The 15,895-nt window shown below is 52.5% G+C and overlaps 2 protein-coding genes across 5 annotated transcripts in view; one reads left to right on the top strand and one right to left on the bottom strand.

The window, feature by feature from the left end:
• The first annotated feature begins 937 nt into the window (after positions 1 to 937).
• LOC126065587 (protein DGCR6) lies at positions 938 to 7,593 on the top strand. Of its 2 annotated transcripts, none has more exons than XM_049865774.1 (5): positions 938 to 1,105; positions 1,193 to 1,353; positions 5,523 to 5,623; positions 6,535 to 6,675; positions 7,112 to 7,593. In XM_049865774.1, the coding sequence occupies exons 1-5, from the start codon at positions 996 to 998 to the stop codon at positions 7,193 to 7,195; spliced, it is 597 nt and encodes a 198-aa protein (XP_049721731.1). In that variant the 5' UTR covers positions 938 to 995; the 3' UTR covers positions 7,196 to 7,593. The 2 variants fall into 2 exon arrangements, with proteins under 2 accessions (XP_049721731.1, XP_049721730.1); XM_049865773.1 differs by having other exon boundaries at positions 7,091 to 7,593.
• An 818-nt stretch (positions 7,594 to 8,411) lies between these two features.
• The window catches only part of PRODH (proline dehydrogenase 1), a 37,570-nt gene continuing 30,086 nt past the window's right edge, over positions 8,412 to 15,895 (bottom strand). For 2 of the 3 annotated variants that reach the window (XM_049865770.1, XM_049865772.1), the window contains exons 13-14: positions 9,175 to 9,263; positions 8,412 to 9,078 (exon numbers count right to left, since the gene is read on the bottom strand). In XM_049865770.1, the coding sequence (XP_049721727.1) occupies positions 8,891 to 9,078; positions 9,175 to 9,263 (277 nt within the window). In that variant the 3' untranslated portion in view covers positions 8,412 to 8,890. The remainder of the gene's footprint in view (positions 9,079 to 9,174; positions 9,264 to 15,895) is intronic. The other variant, XM_049865771.1, reaches the window with a different exon arrangement.

Below are 15,895 nucleotides of genomic sequence, written 5' to 3'. Positions count from 1 at the left end.
AGTTTTTTGTAGTTTATAGAAAGTGTAATCGTAGATGCCAGGGAATTTATTCTGAAGGCTGGATGAGGTATTTTTCTCTATTCTGATGTCCAGTTAGAGGAGGCAATTGAAAGGCATGGCCAGGGAATTGCAGCGCCTGGGGCTCCCTCCCTTCCTGGAGCCTGGGAACCCTATAGGCCCTCCCGGGCACAGGCACTCCCAGCACTGCCTCTGCTAGTGCTCCTAGACTCACTGGCCCGGTACCCAGGTGGTCGCCCTGACCTAGGGATGGCCTATCCCAGGCCTTCCACCGTGTCCCTGGGGCTCAGCCCAGCCCCGCGGCATACCTGGAGGTGGCAATGGTGAAGGTAAGCTGCAGACTCTATGGCACTTAATCCTCACAAGCGTGCAGTGAATGGGTACTTTATTATTCCCTGTAAAACAGGCTGAGCCCCAAGAAGTGACGTGAATGGCTCAAGGTCATTTGTAACTGGCGAAGCTGGGACTCCATAGGCTCCGTGATCCAAGCGCGCTTTGTGGAACTGCCAGGCAGAAGCCGCAGCGGCCCCAGGTCGGTGGGAAGCGCATGCACAGCACGACCCCGCCCCGCGCAGGAACGCGGGGACTGACACGTTGCGAAGACATGGGCGCGCCCACCTGCTGCGAGGGGGCCTTCCATGACAAGTCGGGATTCCGAGTCGGTGAATCCAAACTCCGAGGGCGCGGAGGGGGTTAGCAGGGAAACGGCAGAGAACGATGCGGGAATCCCCTGGACACCTCAGCGGAGAGGCGCGGCCAGCCTCTGGGCGGGCTGGGGGCGGGGCGAGCCACGTTCTGGGAGATGCGGAGGGCGGTCCTCGAGGCGGGCGGGCCGGGGGCGGGGCGAGTTTGTTCCGGACGGCGCAGGGGCGGGGCGAGTTTCGGCCTGGCGGGCCGCGGAACGTAATGCGCTCTCTAGTGACGTAAAAGAGACGCGACGCGTCGCTGTGGCCGGCGGCGGGCTGGGTGCCGGAGAAATGGAGCGCTACTCCGGCGCCTTCGAGGAGGCGGCTGAGGGAGCCCGGCAGCAGGAGCGACATTACCAGCTGCTGTCGGCACTGCAAAGCCTGGTCAAGGAGCTTCCCAGGTGCACGACCCGGGGCGAGGTGGGCGGCGGCCGGGCCTAGGCGACCCGCCCGCGGCCCCTCCGCGCTCACGCGCCCTCTGTTCGTAGCTCCTGCCAGCAGCGCCTGTCCTACACCACGCTCAGCGACTTGGCCCTGGCGCTCCTCGACGGCACCGTGTTCGAGATCGTGCAGGGGCTGTTGGAGATCCAGCACCTCACCGAGAAGAGCCTGTACAACCAGCGCCTGCGTCTGCAGAACGACCACCGAGGTGCGCGGGCGGGGCGGCGGGCCACGCAAGGGGTTCCCCGGGAAAGAGGACTCTCGGGATGAGCCAGCCTGGCGGGCAGCCTTTCCCTGGGCGTCGCTCGGAAGAGGTCCATTAAATTGACCCAATTTCTGGCGCGGAGTCTTTGATAACGCTTTTTTGGTGACAGATGAGTCTCATCAGTTTTGTTAGTTGCTGTCTTAGGATAACGTCCAGAAACGCCCTGTTCGGACTCCTCTGTGCTCCCCACCGCCTGCCACACAGGATGGCCCAAGTTCTTGGTGTTCGGACACCCCACGGGACAGACCTGGGGGACTGCCGCCCGCGTGGCCGTTGACTGCCCCACAGTGGATGAGCGTCAGTCTAGGACTGTGCGCGTCCTTTGGGGCGACATCCCTCTCAGGCTGCGCTTAGAATTCCCACGAATTCTGTGTGACACCTGAAACGTTTCCCCATCTGAGCCACAAGTTCAGCCAGTGCTTCTTGAGCCTTGGCCCCTCCCAGGCGTCCCTACCCAGGAATACTGGGGACCGTGGGACCCTCCCTGCAAGGGATGTAAGGCAGGTCACCTAGCTCCGTCAGGTTTCCCACCTTTCTTATTTTCCCTCAACTTATTAATATAAAAAAAAAAGTTCAAGCATTTAGAAAGGTTGAAAGAATAATACGATGGATACCCATATGCTTTCTACCTGGATTCGATATGAATAGGTTGTCATATTTCTTTACGTCTGTAAACATATAAGAATATCATAACGCTTGACCATTAATCTCTGAATCTTCAGCATTCCTCTAGACCAGAGTTCTTGTGGTTGGAGAAGTCTTTGTGGTGGAGCTAGCCTGTGCATTGTAGGATGTTTACCAGCATCCCTGGGCTGTCTACTAGGTGACGGTGGCGCTCCCTCCCCCAGTCATGACAACCAAGAATGTCCCCAGACAACACTGGGAGGGTACAGTTGAGAACCATGGCTCTAGAACAAGAACACTCTTCTATGCAACTACAGCGCTCAGATAGACTCCTGTGAAATTTGCTCGTCTAGCGTGTGTTCTGACTGTTGAGTCCACGGTCTCATTTCCTAACTTGTTTCAAGTTGTCACATTAACAGTAGGATCCAGTCAGGGTTCACACATTGCAATTGGTTACTTTGGTTTCTCTTGTTGAACAGTCTTCCAACATTATTTTGGCATTTTTCCTGGAGAAGGCCCCCCTTCTGGATCTGTCAGATGGCTTCTAATGTGTCATTTAACTTGTTCCTTCATCCTCTGCATTTTCTGTAAATTGGGAGGCAGATCAGAGGCCTGATTAGATCCAGGTTAAATGTTCGTGGCAAAAATTCCTCCTAGTGATACTGGGCCCCCCCCCCACCGCCCCCGTGGGGGCAGCCAATATTGGTTGGCCCTAGGATTAGTGTGTTTTTATCAGGACTGGATGTTGGTTTTTGTCAAATCCTTTTTCTGCATCTATTGAGGTGATCATGTGGTTTTTCTGTTAATATGGTGAATTGCATTGATTGATTTTTTAATTTGTGGGATAAACTGCATTCTGAGGTAAATCCTACCTGGTCATGATATGTTATCCTTTTTATACACGTTAGATTCAATTCGCTAAAATCTTAAGAATTTTCGCCTCTGTGTTTATGAGGGGTATTGATCTGCGTTTTGTTTTCGTGTTCTTTCTTCGTCTGATTTGGGTATCAGGGTAATGCTGGCCTCAGAATGGGTTGGGAAGTCTCTTTTCAGTTTTCTGGAAGAATTAGTGTACAATTGGTATCGTTTCTTCCTTAAATGTTTGGGTGATTGTCTTTTTAAATCTTTTTTTTTCGAGGTGTAAGATGCATACACTTCAGAAATCTGAAGAACATGTCTGATTATCCTTTTTAATGCTCAAGTTGTACCATGTGTGACCAGGAGAGAACATCAGGCAGCTGCCTGTCCTTTGGACGCGTCCCCATCGTTCTTTGAGCACTTTCTTACTTTCTGGTATGGGAAGGTGTTCATTCAGGCACACCTTTTCTTGTCCTTGGAATTGCCATTTCTCCATGGAGCCCTGGTTCCTCTTAGTGGGGTGTTTTTGAAAACTCTGTACACCTTGCTCTTTGTCCTTCAGAAGGATCAGGCCTGTTCTTGGTGCCGCAGCCATAGTCAGGAAACCCTGGTGGAGCGGTGGTTAAGTGTTCAGCTGCTAACCAAAAGGTTGGCAGTTCGAATCCACCAGGTGCTCCTTGGAAACCCTATGGGGCAGTTCTACTCCATCTTATAGGGTTGCTATGAGTCAGAATTGACGGCAATGGGTTTGGTTTTGGTTTTGCAATGGGCAAGCGCCTTTTCCTCCTAGCTGATTTAGCTGGTGGTGAATGGCTCTCTTTGTTTTCCTTGGTCATTACTAAGTCCCTTCTACCCCAGAAGCAGGTGCAGCACCCTTCTTACCTTTTGGTTGCTTAGCCAGTGGAAGCTGGGAATTGACCTGGGCTTTGTGGCAACATTTGATAAATGGAGCAAAGCAGCCGAAAGGTCCTTGCATTTGTCTGTTTCCTTTCATTTTGCCTTTATATTGTACACATTGTAACCGGCGACTATACCGGTACCAGTTGCTGTTAGGTCTGTTTCAACTCATAGCAACCCCAGGTGTATCAGAGAAGAGCTGTGTTCCATAGGGTCTTAAGTGGTTGATTTTTGGACGTACATAAATTAATCACCAGGCCTTTCTTCCAAGGCATCTCTGGGTGAACACAAACTGCTGATCTTCTGATTAGCAGCTGAAGTATTAACCAGGAGTCTCTTTCTCATCCCTGTGTATGGAGATGTCTTGAGGGTGGCTCTTGGATTAAAACACATTTAATGTGATAAATGTAGTTGAGGTGTGCACAGAATGCCAAGAAAAAGGAAGTGGAGGCTGTGGGCACGGTCAGTGCCAGGCTGCTGGCAGTGAGACCCCACAGACCCTCCCAAGAACAGCTGTAAGTTGAGGTCTCTTGCCAGGACCAGAGTGTTGGGTTTTGTGTTTTCTAACAGCTGAGGACCTCTCTGTACCACAGAGATTTAGCCATTTGGCACTTATGGGTCTGGGGCTCTGGCGCATGATCTTCCATATTCTCTTTTCTTGGTGGTTTCTCTTCATCCCATGAAACCTTTCTCTTCTGTCTATTCCTGTCAGACAGGACAATTCTGCCCAGGTCTGTATCTGACACAGTTTAGCGGGGACCATCGGAGCGTTGCCTGGTAAATCCCTCTCTGAGCAGCACAGATTCCCCAGCACTGAGCCTGTCTCGGCTCATAGGACACCAGACTTCCATCTGCTCTTGCCTTGGGGTTTTCTTGCCATCATTTTTATTTTGATGAATCCCCTTGTCATCTGGGGTGGCATCACCATCTCGTTTATCAAGGCTGCATCATCTTCATTTGAGTGATGACTTTATCAGAGGTTTGCTTTTCCTGTCACTGCAGAGTGTCTCTCTCTTGTTGGGTCTCACTGCCCAGGTGTGCAGTCAGGATTCCGGCAGGCCTGGCATGCACACAGTGTGAGGTGGTGGGTTCTCCCACACCCATCCTTGGGCCACCCAAGGTCCTTGCCCATCCTTCCGCTCTGGCTGCCTTGAGGGGCCTGGGAGCTCTGCATGGGGGCGTGGCTGCCTCTGTCCCTCCTGAAGGGCAAAACAACTACACCCCTTAGTGGGCGGCAGCTACTCTCCACCCTGAACAGTGACCCCTCTTTCCTTCTCCTTTTCCAGGTTTTTGCCTGGGGTGGTGGTTTCTGGGCATCTCTGTGGGTACCTGTGAATGATGGGACGGTTGGCCTATGGCCATCTGAGCCCAGAAGCCTCCAGACTGCAGCCTCTCTCCCAGTGTGCCTCCTCCCACCCCCTCGGTCTTCTGTGCCTGGGCTACAACTGCTGGCCCTTCCTCCCTCCCCCGGTAACCTCTGTCCCTCTGGGGAAGGGCCCTGCCCTAGGTGAGGGCAGCATCGGGGGCCGGTGCGAACCAGAGTTTTGGCCAGCTTTCTGATGCAGGGAGTGCCCGCCTACTTCCCACTAGGCTTCCCATCTTCCCCTCTGGCCTGGCTGCTCTGTGGCGTGATGCTGGCGCCTGGACAGCGTGGGTGGGCACCAAGGAATGAGGCGTGCCCTGGGCCTGCCCCCCACCACCACCTGTTCAGGGGCCCTCCCATCCCTCCCCAGTGCTCAGACAGGTGCTGCGGCAGAAGCACGAGGAGGCCCAGCAGGCCTGCCAGCCCCACAACCTGCCCTTGCTCCAGGCAGCACAGCAGCGTGAGCTGGAGGTAAGGGGTACAGGCGGAGTGGCCAGGGCCTGGCGCCTTCTCACAGGCACCACATGGGCTCTGCTGACTGCACCACGGTGGAGGGACTAAGGGTGGCTTCAGACCTGGGTGGCTGCACTGGGTGTATCCTGGGGCAGGCAGCTGGAGGCTGGTGAGTCCATGGCTCTTTACTGTCGGGTATAGCATTCAAGATCCCATGTCGGGTGGGGGCATGGGACAGGGTGGAATAGAGTACCTGTCTGTGATTTCTCTGCTCCTCCAGAGAGTGGCTCCTGTTCGATTGGGGCCTTGCACAGAGCACATGGCAGAGCAGGTATTAAGGTGAGGGGATGATGTGGCAGGCCCAGGCCTCCTCCACACCCACCTCCCCAGTGGCCTTGAGGGTGCAAGGGCAAGAGTGGGGTGGTGACAGGGCCAGTCAGGCAGAGGCCCATCCACCCCTGCCTGCCGACTCCCAGTTCTGTTTCCATCTGACCAGTGCCAGGCCCTTAGGTCATACAGATCCCTGCACCTAAGGAGCTCGAGGTCAACCCAGGGACTGGTGTATAACTGACATGGAAGAGAGCAGGTGGCCCACAGAAATGTGTGTGAGGCAGCCAGGGAGTGCAGGGAAGCCCAGAGGAGGTGGCCCAAGCCATGGATCAGCACCAGAAGCACACCTGGCAGGAGTCTCCTAGAGGGCAAAGGACAGTGTGAGGAGGGCAGGCTACTGCCCAGCCCTTCTGCAAGGTTTTGTATGGCTGAGGAGAGAAGAAGAGGCCTAGGCATGGTTAAGGCCACCATTGGTAGTCTCAAGGCTGGTACCAGTGAGGCCAGAGGGCTGGGGAAGAAGGTAGCAGGCCAGCAGTGAGTGTTGGTGGGTAGAGGGCTGAGTACTCCCGAGCCGCCCTCGGGTACCCTTGCTGTGACAGGCGGTGGAGCATCGGATCCGTGAGGAGCAGCGAACTATGGACGAGAAGATCGTCCTGGAGCTGGACCGGAAGGTGGCGGACCAGCAGAGCACACTGGAGAAGGCGGGTGTCACCGGCTTCTACGTCACCATGAACCCACAGGTCAGTGCCCTGGCCTGACCAGGTGATGCTGGTACCAAAGGCTCAATTCCATCTGAGGCTTTACTGCTGGTCACTAAGGGTACAGGCCCAGGGTTTCCTGGGGGATAGGGGCATTGAAGTGAGACTCCAGGATGGGGCTGTGCCCCCGCCTTTGAGCACAGGAGGGTGAGCCTGCTGGCCACAGGGGTGTTCCCACCTAGCCCGGGCCCCGTACGCACTGAGCCAGGGCAACTGAAGGCCCTACCATGGGGTGTACGTAGCCTAGGTTCTGCCCCTTCACCCAGAAGTCAGCCCAGTCATCTCACTTCCTGGCACCCTCTAGGCCCTAGTCCCTCTTTCTGAGTCCTTGGGAAAAGGCAGCCTCTGAGGCCTTTGCTGGGACCACAGGAGCACAGTATTATTCCGGCCCTCACAGGGGAACCCCTCTGTACCTCAGGAGCTGACGTTGCAGATGAACCTGCTGGAACTAATCCGGAAGCTGCAGCAGAGGGGATGCGAGATGGGGAAGGCAACCCTGTGACCAGGTGGGGTCCCCACCAGTCAACCACTGCCCAACCTGGCTGGGAGGGCAGCCCTGTCTTGCTGTTGCCACAGGTAGCATTGAGCTGCATGGAGCTCATTTTCCTGACATCTGGCCACCTTCTTCCCAACTTGCCTGTGCCTGCCACTCACCTTTGCCTAAGTGTTCCTATCCAAATGCTAGGATGCTGAGTACAAGGGAGAGTGAGCACAGCCTGTTTGCTGTCTGCCCCAGGGCTGAGTGGAGGCTGGAGGCCCTAGCACCTTCTTACTCCACTGGGCATTTTCCTGACCTTGCCCAAGCACCAGGCTTTGTTCTTGTTCTGGTCTTCATCCCTCCATTGGCATCTGTAGCCCTGTGTGTCCCAGAGAAATAAAGACTCCTCAGTGTGACCTGCACTTGGTTTGTGTGACAGCTCTGTGGTGCCTGCCATGACTGGGGCCAAGTAGAGCCCTCACCTGGTGGCTCAGTGGTCCACGGAGGAGCCAGCTGAGAATGGTGCTGGGCACAGCCCCCACTCAGTGCAGCTAAGTTGCTGCAGAGGCTGCTGCCTGGGACTCCCCTCCTCCTGCACCTGTGTGCCTGATCCTGCCCCAGCCTCCTGGACTCCCCTGCCCCAGCCCTGGTCCCACAGCACTGTCACTGCCAGTGACCATGCAGGTCCTCCTGTCTGAGCCCCAGGGCACAAGGTCCACATCTAACCTGTTCTGTGTGAGGCTGGTGGAGAGGGCAGGAAGAGGCCAGGTGGCATGGGCAGGGAGCTGGTGGCAACGCTAGACCTATTTGGTGGCCTGCTGGGGCAGCAGCTGCCCAGTGTGGGTCAGTGGGGCTGCTGGGGTGAAAGGCACTGAGCAGCAGGAAGGGTCTCAGGGAGAGAAAGTGGCCCAGGGTGGGGGAAGCTCCAGGGCCTGTCCTGGAAGCATAAAGCCTCTGCTCTCACCCTGACCAGGGGAGGGGAGCGTGCTGGGTTATGGAGGGGGCAGGAGGAGGCTGGGTCTGCACTGCAGACTGAGGGAGGTGCTGGCAGGCCCTGCCCCACCCACCCGCCTACCATAGGCCTGACCTCCAGAACAGATGTTGCCAGGAGGCCGGGGCCTGAAGGTGGAACTTTTTGGGGCCCCGCTGAGCCTCTCTCACTCTGCTTCCCCGAGCTGACCCATGTGAGGACAGACACCACAGGAGAGCAGGCCACGGACAGAGAGTCGTGGGTCACAGCTGTAGAAATAGTGGTTTATTGACCAGAATGGCTTCCTTAGTCCTGGCCACTGCCCAGCCCATGAGGCTCAGCGTGTGGGGGTCACACCCTGACAGAGGATTTGGGGGACACGATGGCTCTTGTCAGGTACACTCTTGCCCACATCTGAGTGCCCACACCCCTGGGCAGGGAGTGGGGCCCTGAGGGCAGCTCTGACCACAGGCCCCACCTCCAACGGGTCTTGCAGTCTTGGGTATACACACTTTACTTCCTGTTGAAGCTGGGGCACATGGGTGTGATGGGAGAGCTGAAAGGCAAGCTGTAGCTCAGACCCTACCCCCAAACTACTGCCCTGGCCTGAGGGCCCTAGGATCCCACAGTTCCAGAGAGTGGAGGCAGTGCCTGGTGTTGGCCCACACTGCCTGGGACACAGGTAGTAGGGAAGAGTCTAGAAGTTGAGTCTGACAGTCTTGGTGGCAGGTGGGGTCCACCGTGGGGCTCTAGGCTGGGCGATAGAAGAAGTTGCCCATGCGGAGTCTTCGTGTGAGCTCCTGCCACAGCAGCTGCCGCTCCCGCTGGGCACCCTTCATGATGCCACTGTTCTCCAGGGCACGGCGGGACAGGTAGGGCAGCACCTCCATCACTGGGCCATAGGGCATGTACTTGTACACGGGGAAGCCTGCCTGGCCTGCACATGCAGAGGTAGATAATGGTGAGCCCAGGTCCCTGTGAGCATGCTGCCACCCTGTCCCGCCACCCCACCACCAGGAAGGGCCTTGCTTACCCAGCGGGAAGCTAATCTGGTCACACATGCCCAGCAGCTGTCCAAAGTACACCTGGCGTTCGGCAGGATGCAAGCCCAGCTCCTCCATCCTGTGTGCAGGTAAGGCCAGGTGCTTAGAGGCTAGTAGGTAAGGAGGGGACCAGGGGCAGCCCCAGGACACCACCCCATAGACACCCCCATCTACACACTCCAGCCTTCTTCCCCTGCAGGTTGTGGGCCAGGGATGTAGGCTCTGCCCTTCTTGGCAGGACACCCCCTCTCTCCTAGGCAGTTTCTCTAAGGGAGGCCTGTGTCAGCTAGAGCTGGATTCTGATGGATGGGACTGCCGAGGGGTATGACCCATGGCCAGCAAGGTTCCCTCCTGCCTCAGCCTGTCCCCCACCTGCCCCAGGGTCCTTGACCCCCTCGCCAGGAAGTCTCCTCAGCCTCCAATGGCTGCCCACTCAACCTGTCATCATGCTCCCCCTGCTCAAGCCCCCCTGGGGTTCTCCTTGGCCTCCTCTTTGCTAGTTCCTGCTCCACCCAGCCTCCAGAGCTGTGCATTGCCAACGGCGGCCGCTGAGCACCACAGTTGCTCTGAACTGAGATGTTGCAGGCACCAGCACATACCAGGTTCAAGGGCACAGCATGAAAGGGAGGGTAGCACGGCTCACTACTTTTTTAAGATACTGAATACATGCTGAAATGGTAATATTTTGAAGGTATTGGATTAAATAAAATGTATTATTGGAATTTCATCTTTTTTAACATGGCTGCTAGGACATTTAAACTTACAAATGTGGCTCACATTATATTTCTACTGGAAAGTGCTGCCCCTGTTTGGGGGTGTGGACCCCCAACTCGGCCTGGCACCCTTCTGTCTTCACACCTCCCCTCGTAGGATCTTACGAAAATTCCCAGGTGTGAAATACGTATATATTGATAGTCGCATATATTAATCTCTAGACCTAAATCCACGTATCCAGACTCAGCATAGCTGTACAGGACTTTGGAGCACAGCCTTCCACCCCACCACCCAGGGACATGTTTAGCCTGGGTCCTCCTCTCCTCACCACCCCCGCACTCCCGCAGACTACTCCCTCACTATCTCCCACCTGTGACACCCGCCTCCCAGTCCTCATCCCTGTTTCAGGGCCCCTCCAGTCCCACCCCAACATACTCAGAGTACTAAGTATTGTCTCCCCCGGGCCTCTGTTAGGGGTACTCCATGAGGCCCTTTCCCTCCTTCCTTTAGGGTTAGGCTCCAACAACAGGGCCAGTCAGGCTAAAGGGGCCCTAGTCTCTGCCCTGGTGAACACCATGACAGCTGCTGCTATCTTGCTGAATGAGTCTTAGACTGTGGCAGGGGTGTTTGTGTGGTAGCCTGCACAGATGGCTGCTAATTCCCTCCCTTGCCAGTTTCCATACCCCTCTGCCACATGACTGTGGCTCATCAAATTGCAGAGTGAATCTTTCTTCACAAGTATCTGGGCTTGACCTTGTGAATTCCTTTGGCCAACAGGACAATAGCAAACATGATGCAAGCAGAAGCTTGCCCTCTCCCAGTGCTTCTGGAACCTTGACCACCATGTGATAAAGCCTAGGCTGACCTGCTAGAGGCTGGGCACAAGGTGCAGTTGCCTTTGTTGCCCAAGCCATGAGTAAAGCCATCTAGGATGAACCAGAGTCCCCGTGACACATCCCAACTGACTGCAGATCGAGTCAGTTCTGACCCATAGCAACCCTAGAGACTCTAGGCTGTCTTAATTTAAATATCAAAAAGTCTCATGGCTTTAAGTGTATCAAACCCATTGCCGCAGAGTTGATTCTAACTCACAGCAACCCTACAGACACAGTAGAACTGCCCCATAGAGTTTCCAAGGAGTGCATGGTGGGTTCAAACTGTCGAGCTTTTGGTTAGCAGCCATAGCACTTAACCACTATGCCACAAGGGTTTCTGTAGGTGTACAGAGGGCCAAATTATTGGCAGCGAGGCCAGAAGTAACCTAGTATCAGCTGATCTCACTAAAGGGGGTAGGGCAGGATTCAACCAATCATGTTAAGATTAGCCAACGGCTAATGTTCTGTTCTTCGCTCCCCTCATTATAAGCTTCACTGCAGACTTTAAGCCATTTGCTTTTTTCTGGAATCAGAATGGTCTCCTTATATGCATACAGAATAACCGCTCAGAATAAACCTTATGCTTTAACTTTTTTGAGTTTTGATTATTTTTAACGTTAGATTGGGGTGAAAGGCAAGAGGCGGCATAGACAGGTGAACGTTGCCATTGCCTCATTAAAAATAAAAAAATAATGTGGTGGAACCAATACTCAGAATTTTAGAAACAGGTAAACAGTTAATAGCACCCAGGAAATGCTGAAGGAGAAATAAGGAAACAGTCGATGGTAGGAAAGTCTATCGTGTATGATCTTGCCGTTTCTTGCCTCCATGGCAGTAGGGGCTATGACAGACCCAGTGCAGCAGGTTGTGAACTGAAAACTGTTTCCCTTTGGCCCAGGAGTATGGGGAGTAGACAGGTTTTGCTGGTATGCTATTGTGTATGATTCTTCATAACTACCTGAGGGCTGCCTGAAGGACTGAGGTGGCATTATCCTCCCAAAATAGCCAGCCTGCCAGGAGGGATTGGGGGGGGGGGGACAATGCCATGGGCTGTAACTGGCCCTGAATCACCAGGGAATAATTAGCATAATTGAAGGAAACAAGCTTCTAAGAGCCAAAAGAGAAGGGCTGGTGTGAGAGTTTCTTGCAAAAGTTAGAACTTTAAAAGCAAAGAATTTATGCAAAATGGCACGTTAAGAAGTTCTAAAGGTCTGTCCCTCCACCAAATTATCTAATGCCCAGGAAAGAGCAATTTGATCTATTTGGGGACTCTGGAAATAGATCAGACACTTAAATCAACCAGGGAAGTACTTAATGAGGGGATAAGCTGCTGATCTTTCCTAGGTAAACCACATGTGCCAATCGGCTACCATCCCCCATTCCTCACACCCACCAGGTAGGTGAGGATAGTGGCCTCTGTTCCTAAGAGAGGCTGGCTGGTGCTAGAGGGAGCAGTGGGGGATTTGCCCCACAAGATTTTGGGGTTGCACAGAAGGGCTGGTCTGGTGGTGCCATGAAAGACAGGTTCAAATAACTGTGGAGATTTTGGTTGGCCCTTTGGCAGCAGCAGCTTGTCCCTCCCAGCATACTCAAAGGGCCAGTGTGCCTACTGGTGAAATCAGTAAGGCCACTGACTGAACAGATAACAGAATTGGAACATGCACTTTGTAAAAATTAGCTTGGGAAGTTCACTAAACAGTCAACTGCAGCCTACATCAAGTAATAACAAACACTGAGTTGTGGGAGAACCAGATATTTTATGTATTCTGCTGTTTGTTTTTTCCCTGGAGTATAAGAAAATCTTCCAAACACTAGGATGACACAGGCTCTGCATCAGAGTCCTTGTTATCGATGCACATCTAGGAGGGGAGTCTCTTTGATAATAGAGGAGGCAGCTGAACACATGGACTATTACAGTCTTCAACATTTGGGGGGAAAACAAACAAACAAAAATTGCAATTCCTATGGAAGAAGAAGAATGTGAATTTCAAACTTACATTATAACAGTCAAATATCCCAGTTTCAACAAAAAATAATGAGGGGGCGGGGCCAAGACGGCGGACTAGGTGGACGCTACCGCGGATCCCTCTTCCATCAAAGACTCGGAAAAACAAGTGAATCGATCACATACATAACAATCTACGAACTCTGAACAACAAACACAGACTTAAAGACGGAAAACGAACAAATACGGGCAGACAGCGACCGTTTTCAGAACTAGGAGCCAGAGTACCAGGCAGGTGACCTTCGGAGCCCGATCTGGGGCAGAGCCCAGGGGGGCAGACGGCACAGACAAGGGGCCCAGCCCTACCCCCCCCCGAACCCATCCCGGGAGGGAGTCTAGCTGGTTGGCGCGGGCAGCGTAGCGGCGCAGCCGGTGGGAGAAGCACCCGGGAGGCAGTGACTGATCTTGGAGCAGGGAGAGCAGCGTCCCAGCCGGGGAGCCGTCCCGCCGGGAGTTTGGTGGGAAGCGGGCGTGGCGCGAGCAGGGGGATCAACTATATTTCCCTAAAGCGACCCCAGGGCAGGGCCCACACGTTCGTGCGGGGGACGCCCACCCAGTGCACGGTGCAGCATGGCGCACCGGAGGGAGAACTCCCCGGGAGGAAGTGACAGGTCTCAGAGCGGGGAAAGCAGCGTCCCAGCCGGGGAGCCGTCCCGCTGGGATTCTGGCGGGCGGGGCATGAACGCGGGGTCCAGTTATATTCCTCTGAATAGACCCCGGGGACGGGCCCACCTGGTCGTGCGGGTGACGCCCACCCAGTTGACGCGAGCGGTGCAGCGCACCAGAGGGAGAAGTCCCCGGGAGGAAGTGACTGGTCTCGGAGCGGGGAGAGCAGCGTCCCAGCCGGGGAGCCATCCCGCTGGGATTCGGGCACGCGTGGGCGGGGCGTGAGCGCGGGGTCCAATTATATTCCCCTGAATAGACCCCGGGGGCGGGCCCACCCATTCGTGCGGAAGACGCCCACCCAGTTCACGCAAGTGGTGCGGCGCACCGGAGGGAGAGGTCCCCGGGAGGAAGTGACTGGTCTCGGAGCGGGGAGAGTAGCGTCCCACCCGGGGAGCCGTCCCGCTGGGATTTTGGCAGACGGGGGTGGAGCGTGAACGCGGGGATCAGCTCTATATTCTGTGGTGCTACACTCCTAGCTCTCTGATCCCTCCCCCACCCTCCCCAGGTGGCTCCATTAACATCCGAATACCCTGAGCCATAGAGAGAATTCAGATAGGGATCTGACTGCATTTTTTTATAGCTGATTACCTGGAAAATCTAGTTTCCCAGTGATGGCTCGGAGACAGCAGTCCATATCAAACCACATAAAGAAACAGACCATGACAGCTTCTCCAGCCCCCCAAACAAAAGAATCAAAATCTTTCCCAAATGAAGATACAATCCTGGAATTATCAGATACAGAATATAAAAAACTAATTTACAGAATGCTTAAAGATATCACAAATGAAATTAGGATAACTGCAGAAAAAGCCAAGGAACACACGGATAAAACTGTTGAAGAACTCAAAAAGATTATTCAAGAACATAGTGGAAAAATTAATGTTGCAAGAATCCATAGAGAGACAGCATGTAGAAATCCAAAAGATTAACAATAAAATTACAGAATTAGACAACGCAACAGAAAGTCAGAGGAGCAGACTCAAGCAATTAGAATGTAGACTGGGACTTCTGGAGGACCAGGGAATCAACACCAACATAGCTGAAAAAAAAATCAGATAAAAGAATTTAAAAAAATGAAGAAACCCTAAGAATCATGTGGGACTCTATCAAGAAGGATAACTTGCGAGTGACTGGAGTCCCGGAACAGGGAGGGAGGACAGAAAACACAGAGAAAATAGTTGAAGAACTCCTGACACAAAACTTCCTGACATAATGAAAGACGAAAGGATATCTATCCAAGATGCTCATCGAACCCCATTTAAGATTGATCCAAAGAGAAAAACACCAAGACATATTATCATCAAACTTGCCAAAACCAAAGACAAACAGAAAATTTTAAAAGCAGCCAGGGAGAAAAGAAAGGTTTCCTTCAAGGGAGAATCAATAAGAATAAGTTCAGACTACTCAGCAGAAACCATGCAGGCAAGAAGGGAATGGGACGACATATACAGAGCACTGAAGGAGAAAAACTGCCAACCAAGGATCATATATCCAGCAAAACTCTCTCTGAAATATGAAGGCGAAATTAAGATATTTACAGATAAACACAAGTTTAGAGAATTTGCAAAAACTAAACTAAGACTGCAAGAAATGCTAAAGGAGATTGTTTGGCCTGATGACCAATAATATCAGGTACCAGCACAATACAAGGTCACAAAACAGAACGTCCTGATACCAACGCAACTCAAATAGGGAAATCACAAAAACAAACAAATTAAGATTAATTCTAAAAAATAAATAAAATAATACACATAACAGGAAATCATGGAAATCAATAGATAAACGATCACAATAATCAAAAAGAAGGACTAAATATAGGAGGCATTGAACTGCCAGATGGAGAGTGATACAAGGCGATATAGAACAATACAAGTTAGGTTTTTGGTTAGAAAAATAGGGGTAAATAATAAGGTAACCAAAAAAAGGAATATCAATTCCATAACTCAAGAAAAACGTAACGACTCAACAAACATAAAGTTAAACATTATGAAAATGAGGATCTCACAAGCTACTAAGAAAAACGTCTCAGCACAAAAAAGCATGTGGAAAAATGAAATGGCCAACAACACACATGAAAAGGCATCAAAATGACAGCACTAAAAACTTATTTATCTATAATTACGCTGAATGTAAATGGACTAAATGCACCAATAAAGAGACAGAGAGTCATGGACTGGATAAAGAAACACGAGCCATCTATATGCTGCCTACAAGAGACACACCTTAGACTTAGAGACACAAACAAACTAAAACTCAAAGGATGGTAAAAAATATATCAAGCAAATAATATGCAAAAAAGAAGAGGAGTAGCAATATTAATTTCTGACAAAATAGACTTTAGACTTAAATCCGCCACAAAGGATAAAGAAGGACACTATATAATGATAAAAGGGACAATTGATCAGGAAGACATAACCATATTAAATATTTACGCACCCAATGACAGGGTTG

Source organism: Elephas maximus, chromosome 22 (assembly GCF_024166365.1).
Source record: "Elephas maximus indicus isolate mEleMax1 chromosome 22, mEleMax1 primary haplotype, whole genome shotgun sequence".
NCBI classification, from domain to species: domain Eukaryota; kingdom Metazoa; phylum Chordata; class Mammalia; order Proboscidea; family Elephantidae; genus Elephas; species Elephas maximus.
Note: the sequence above shows the minus strand (reverse complement) of the source record. Positions and strands in the feature narration are given on the sequence as shown.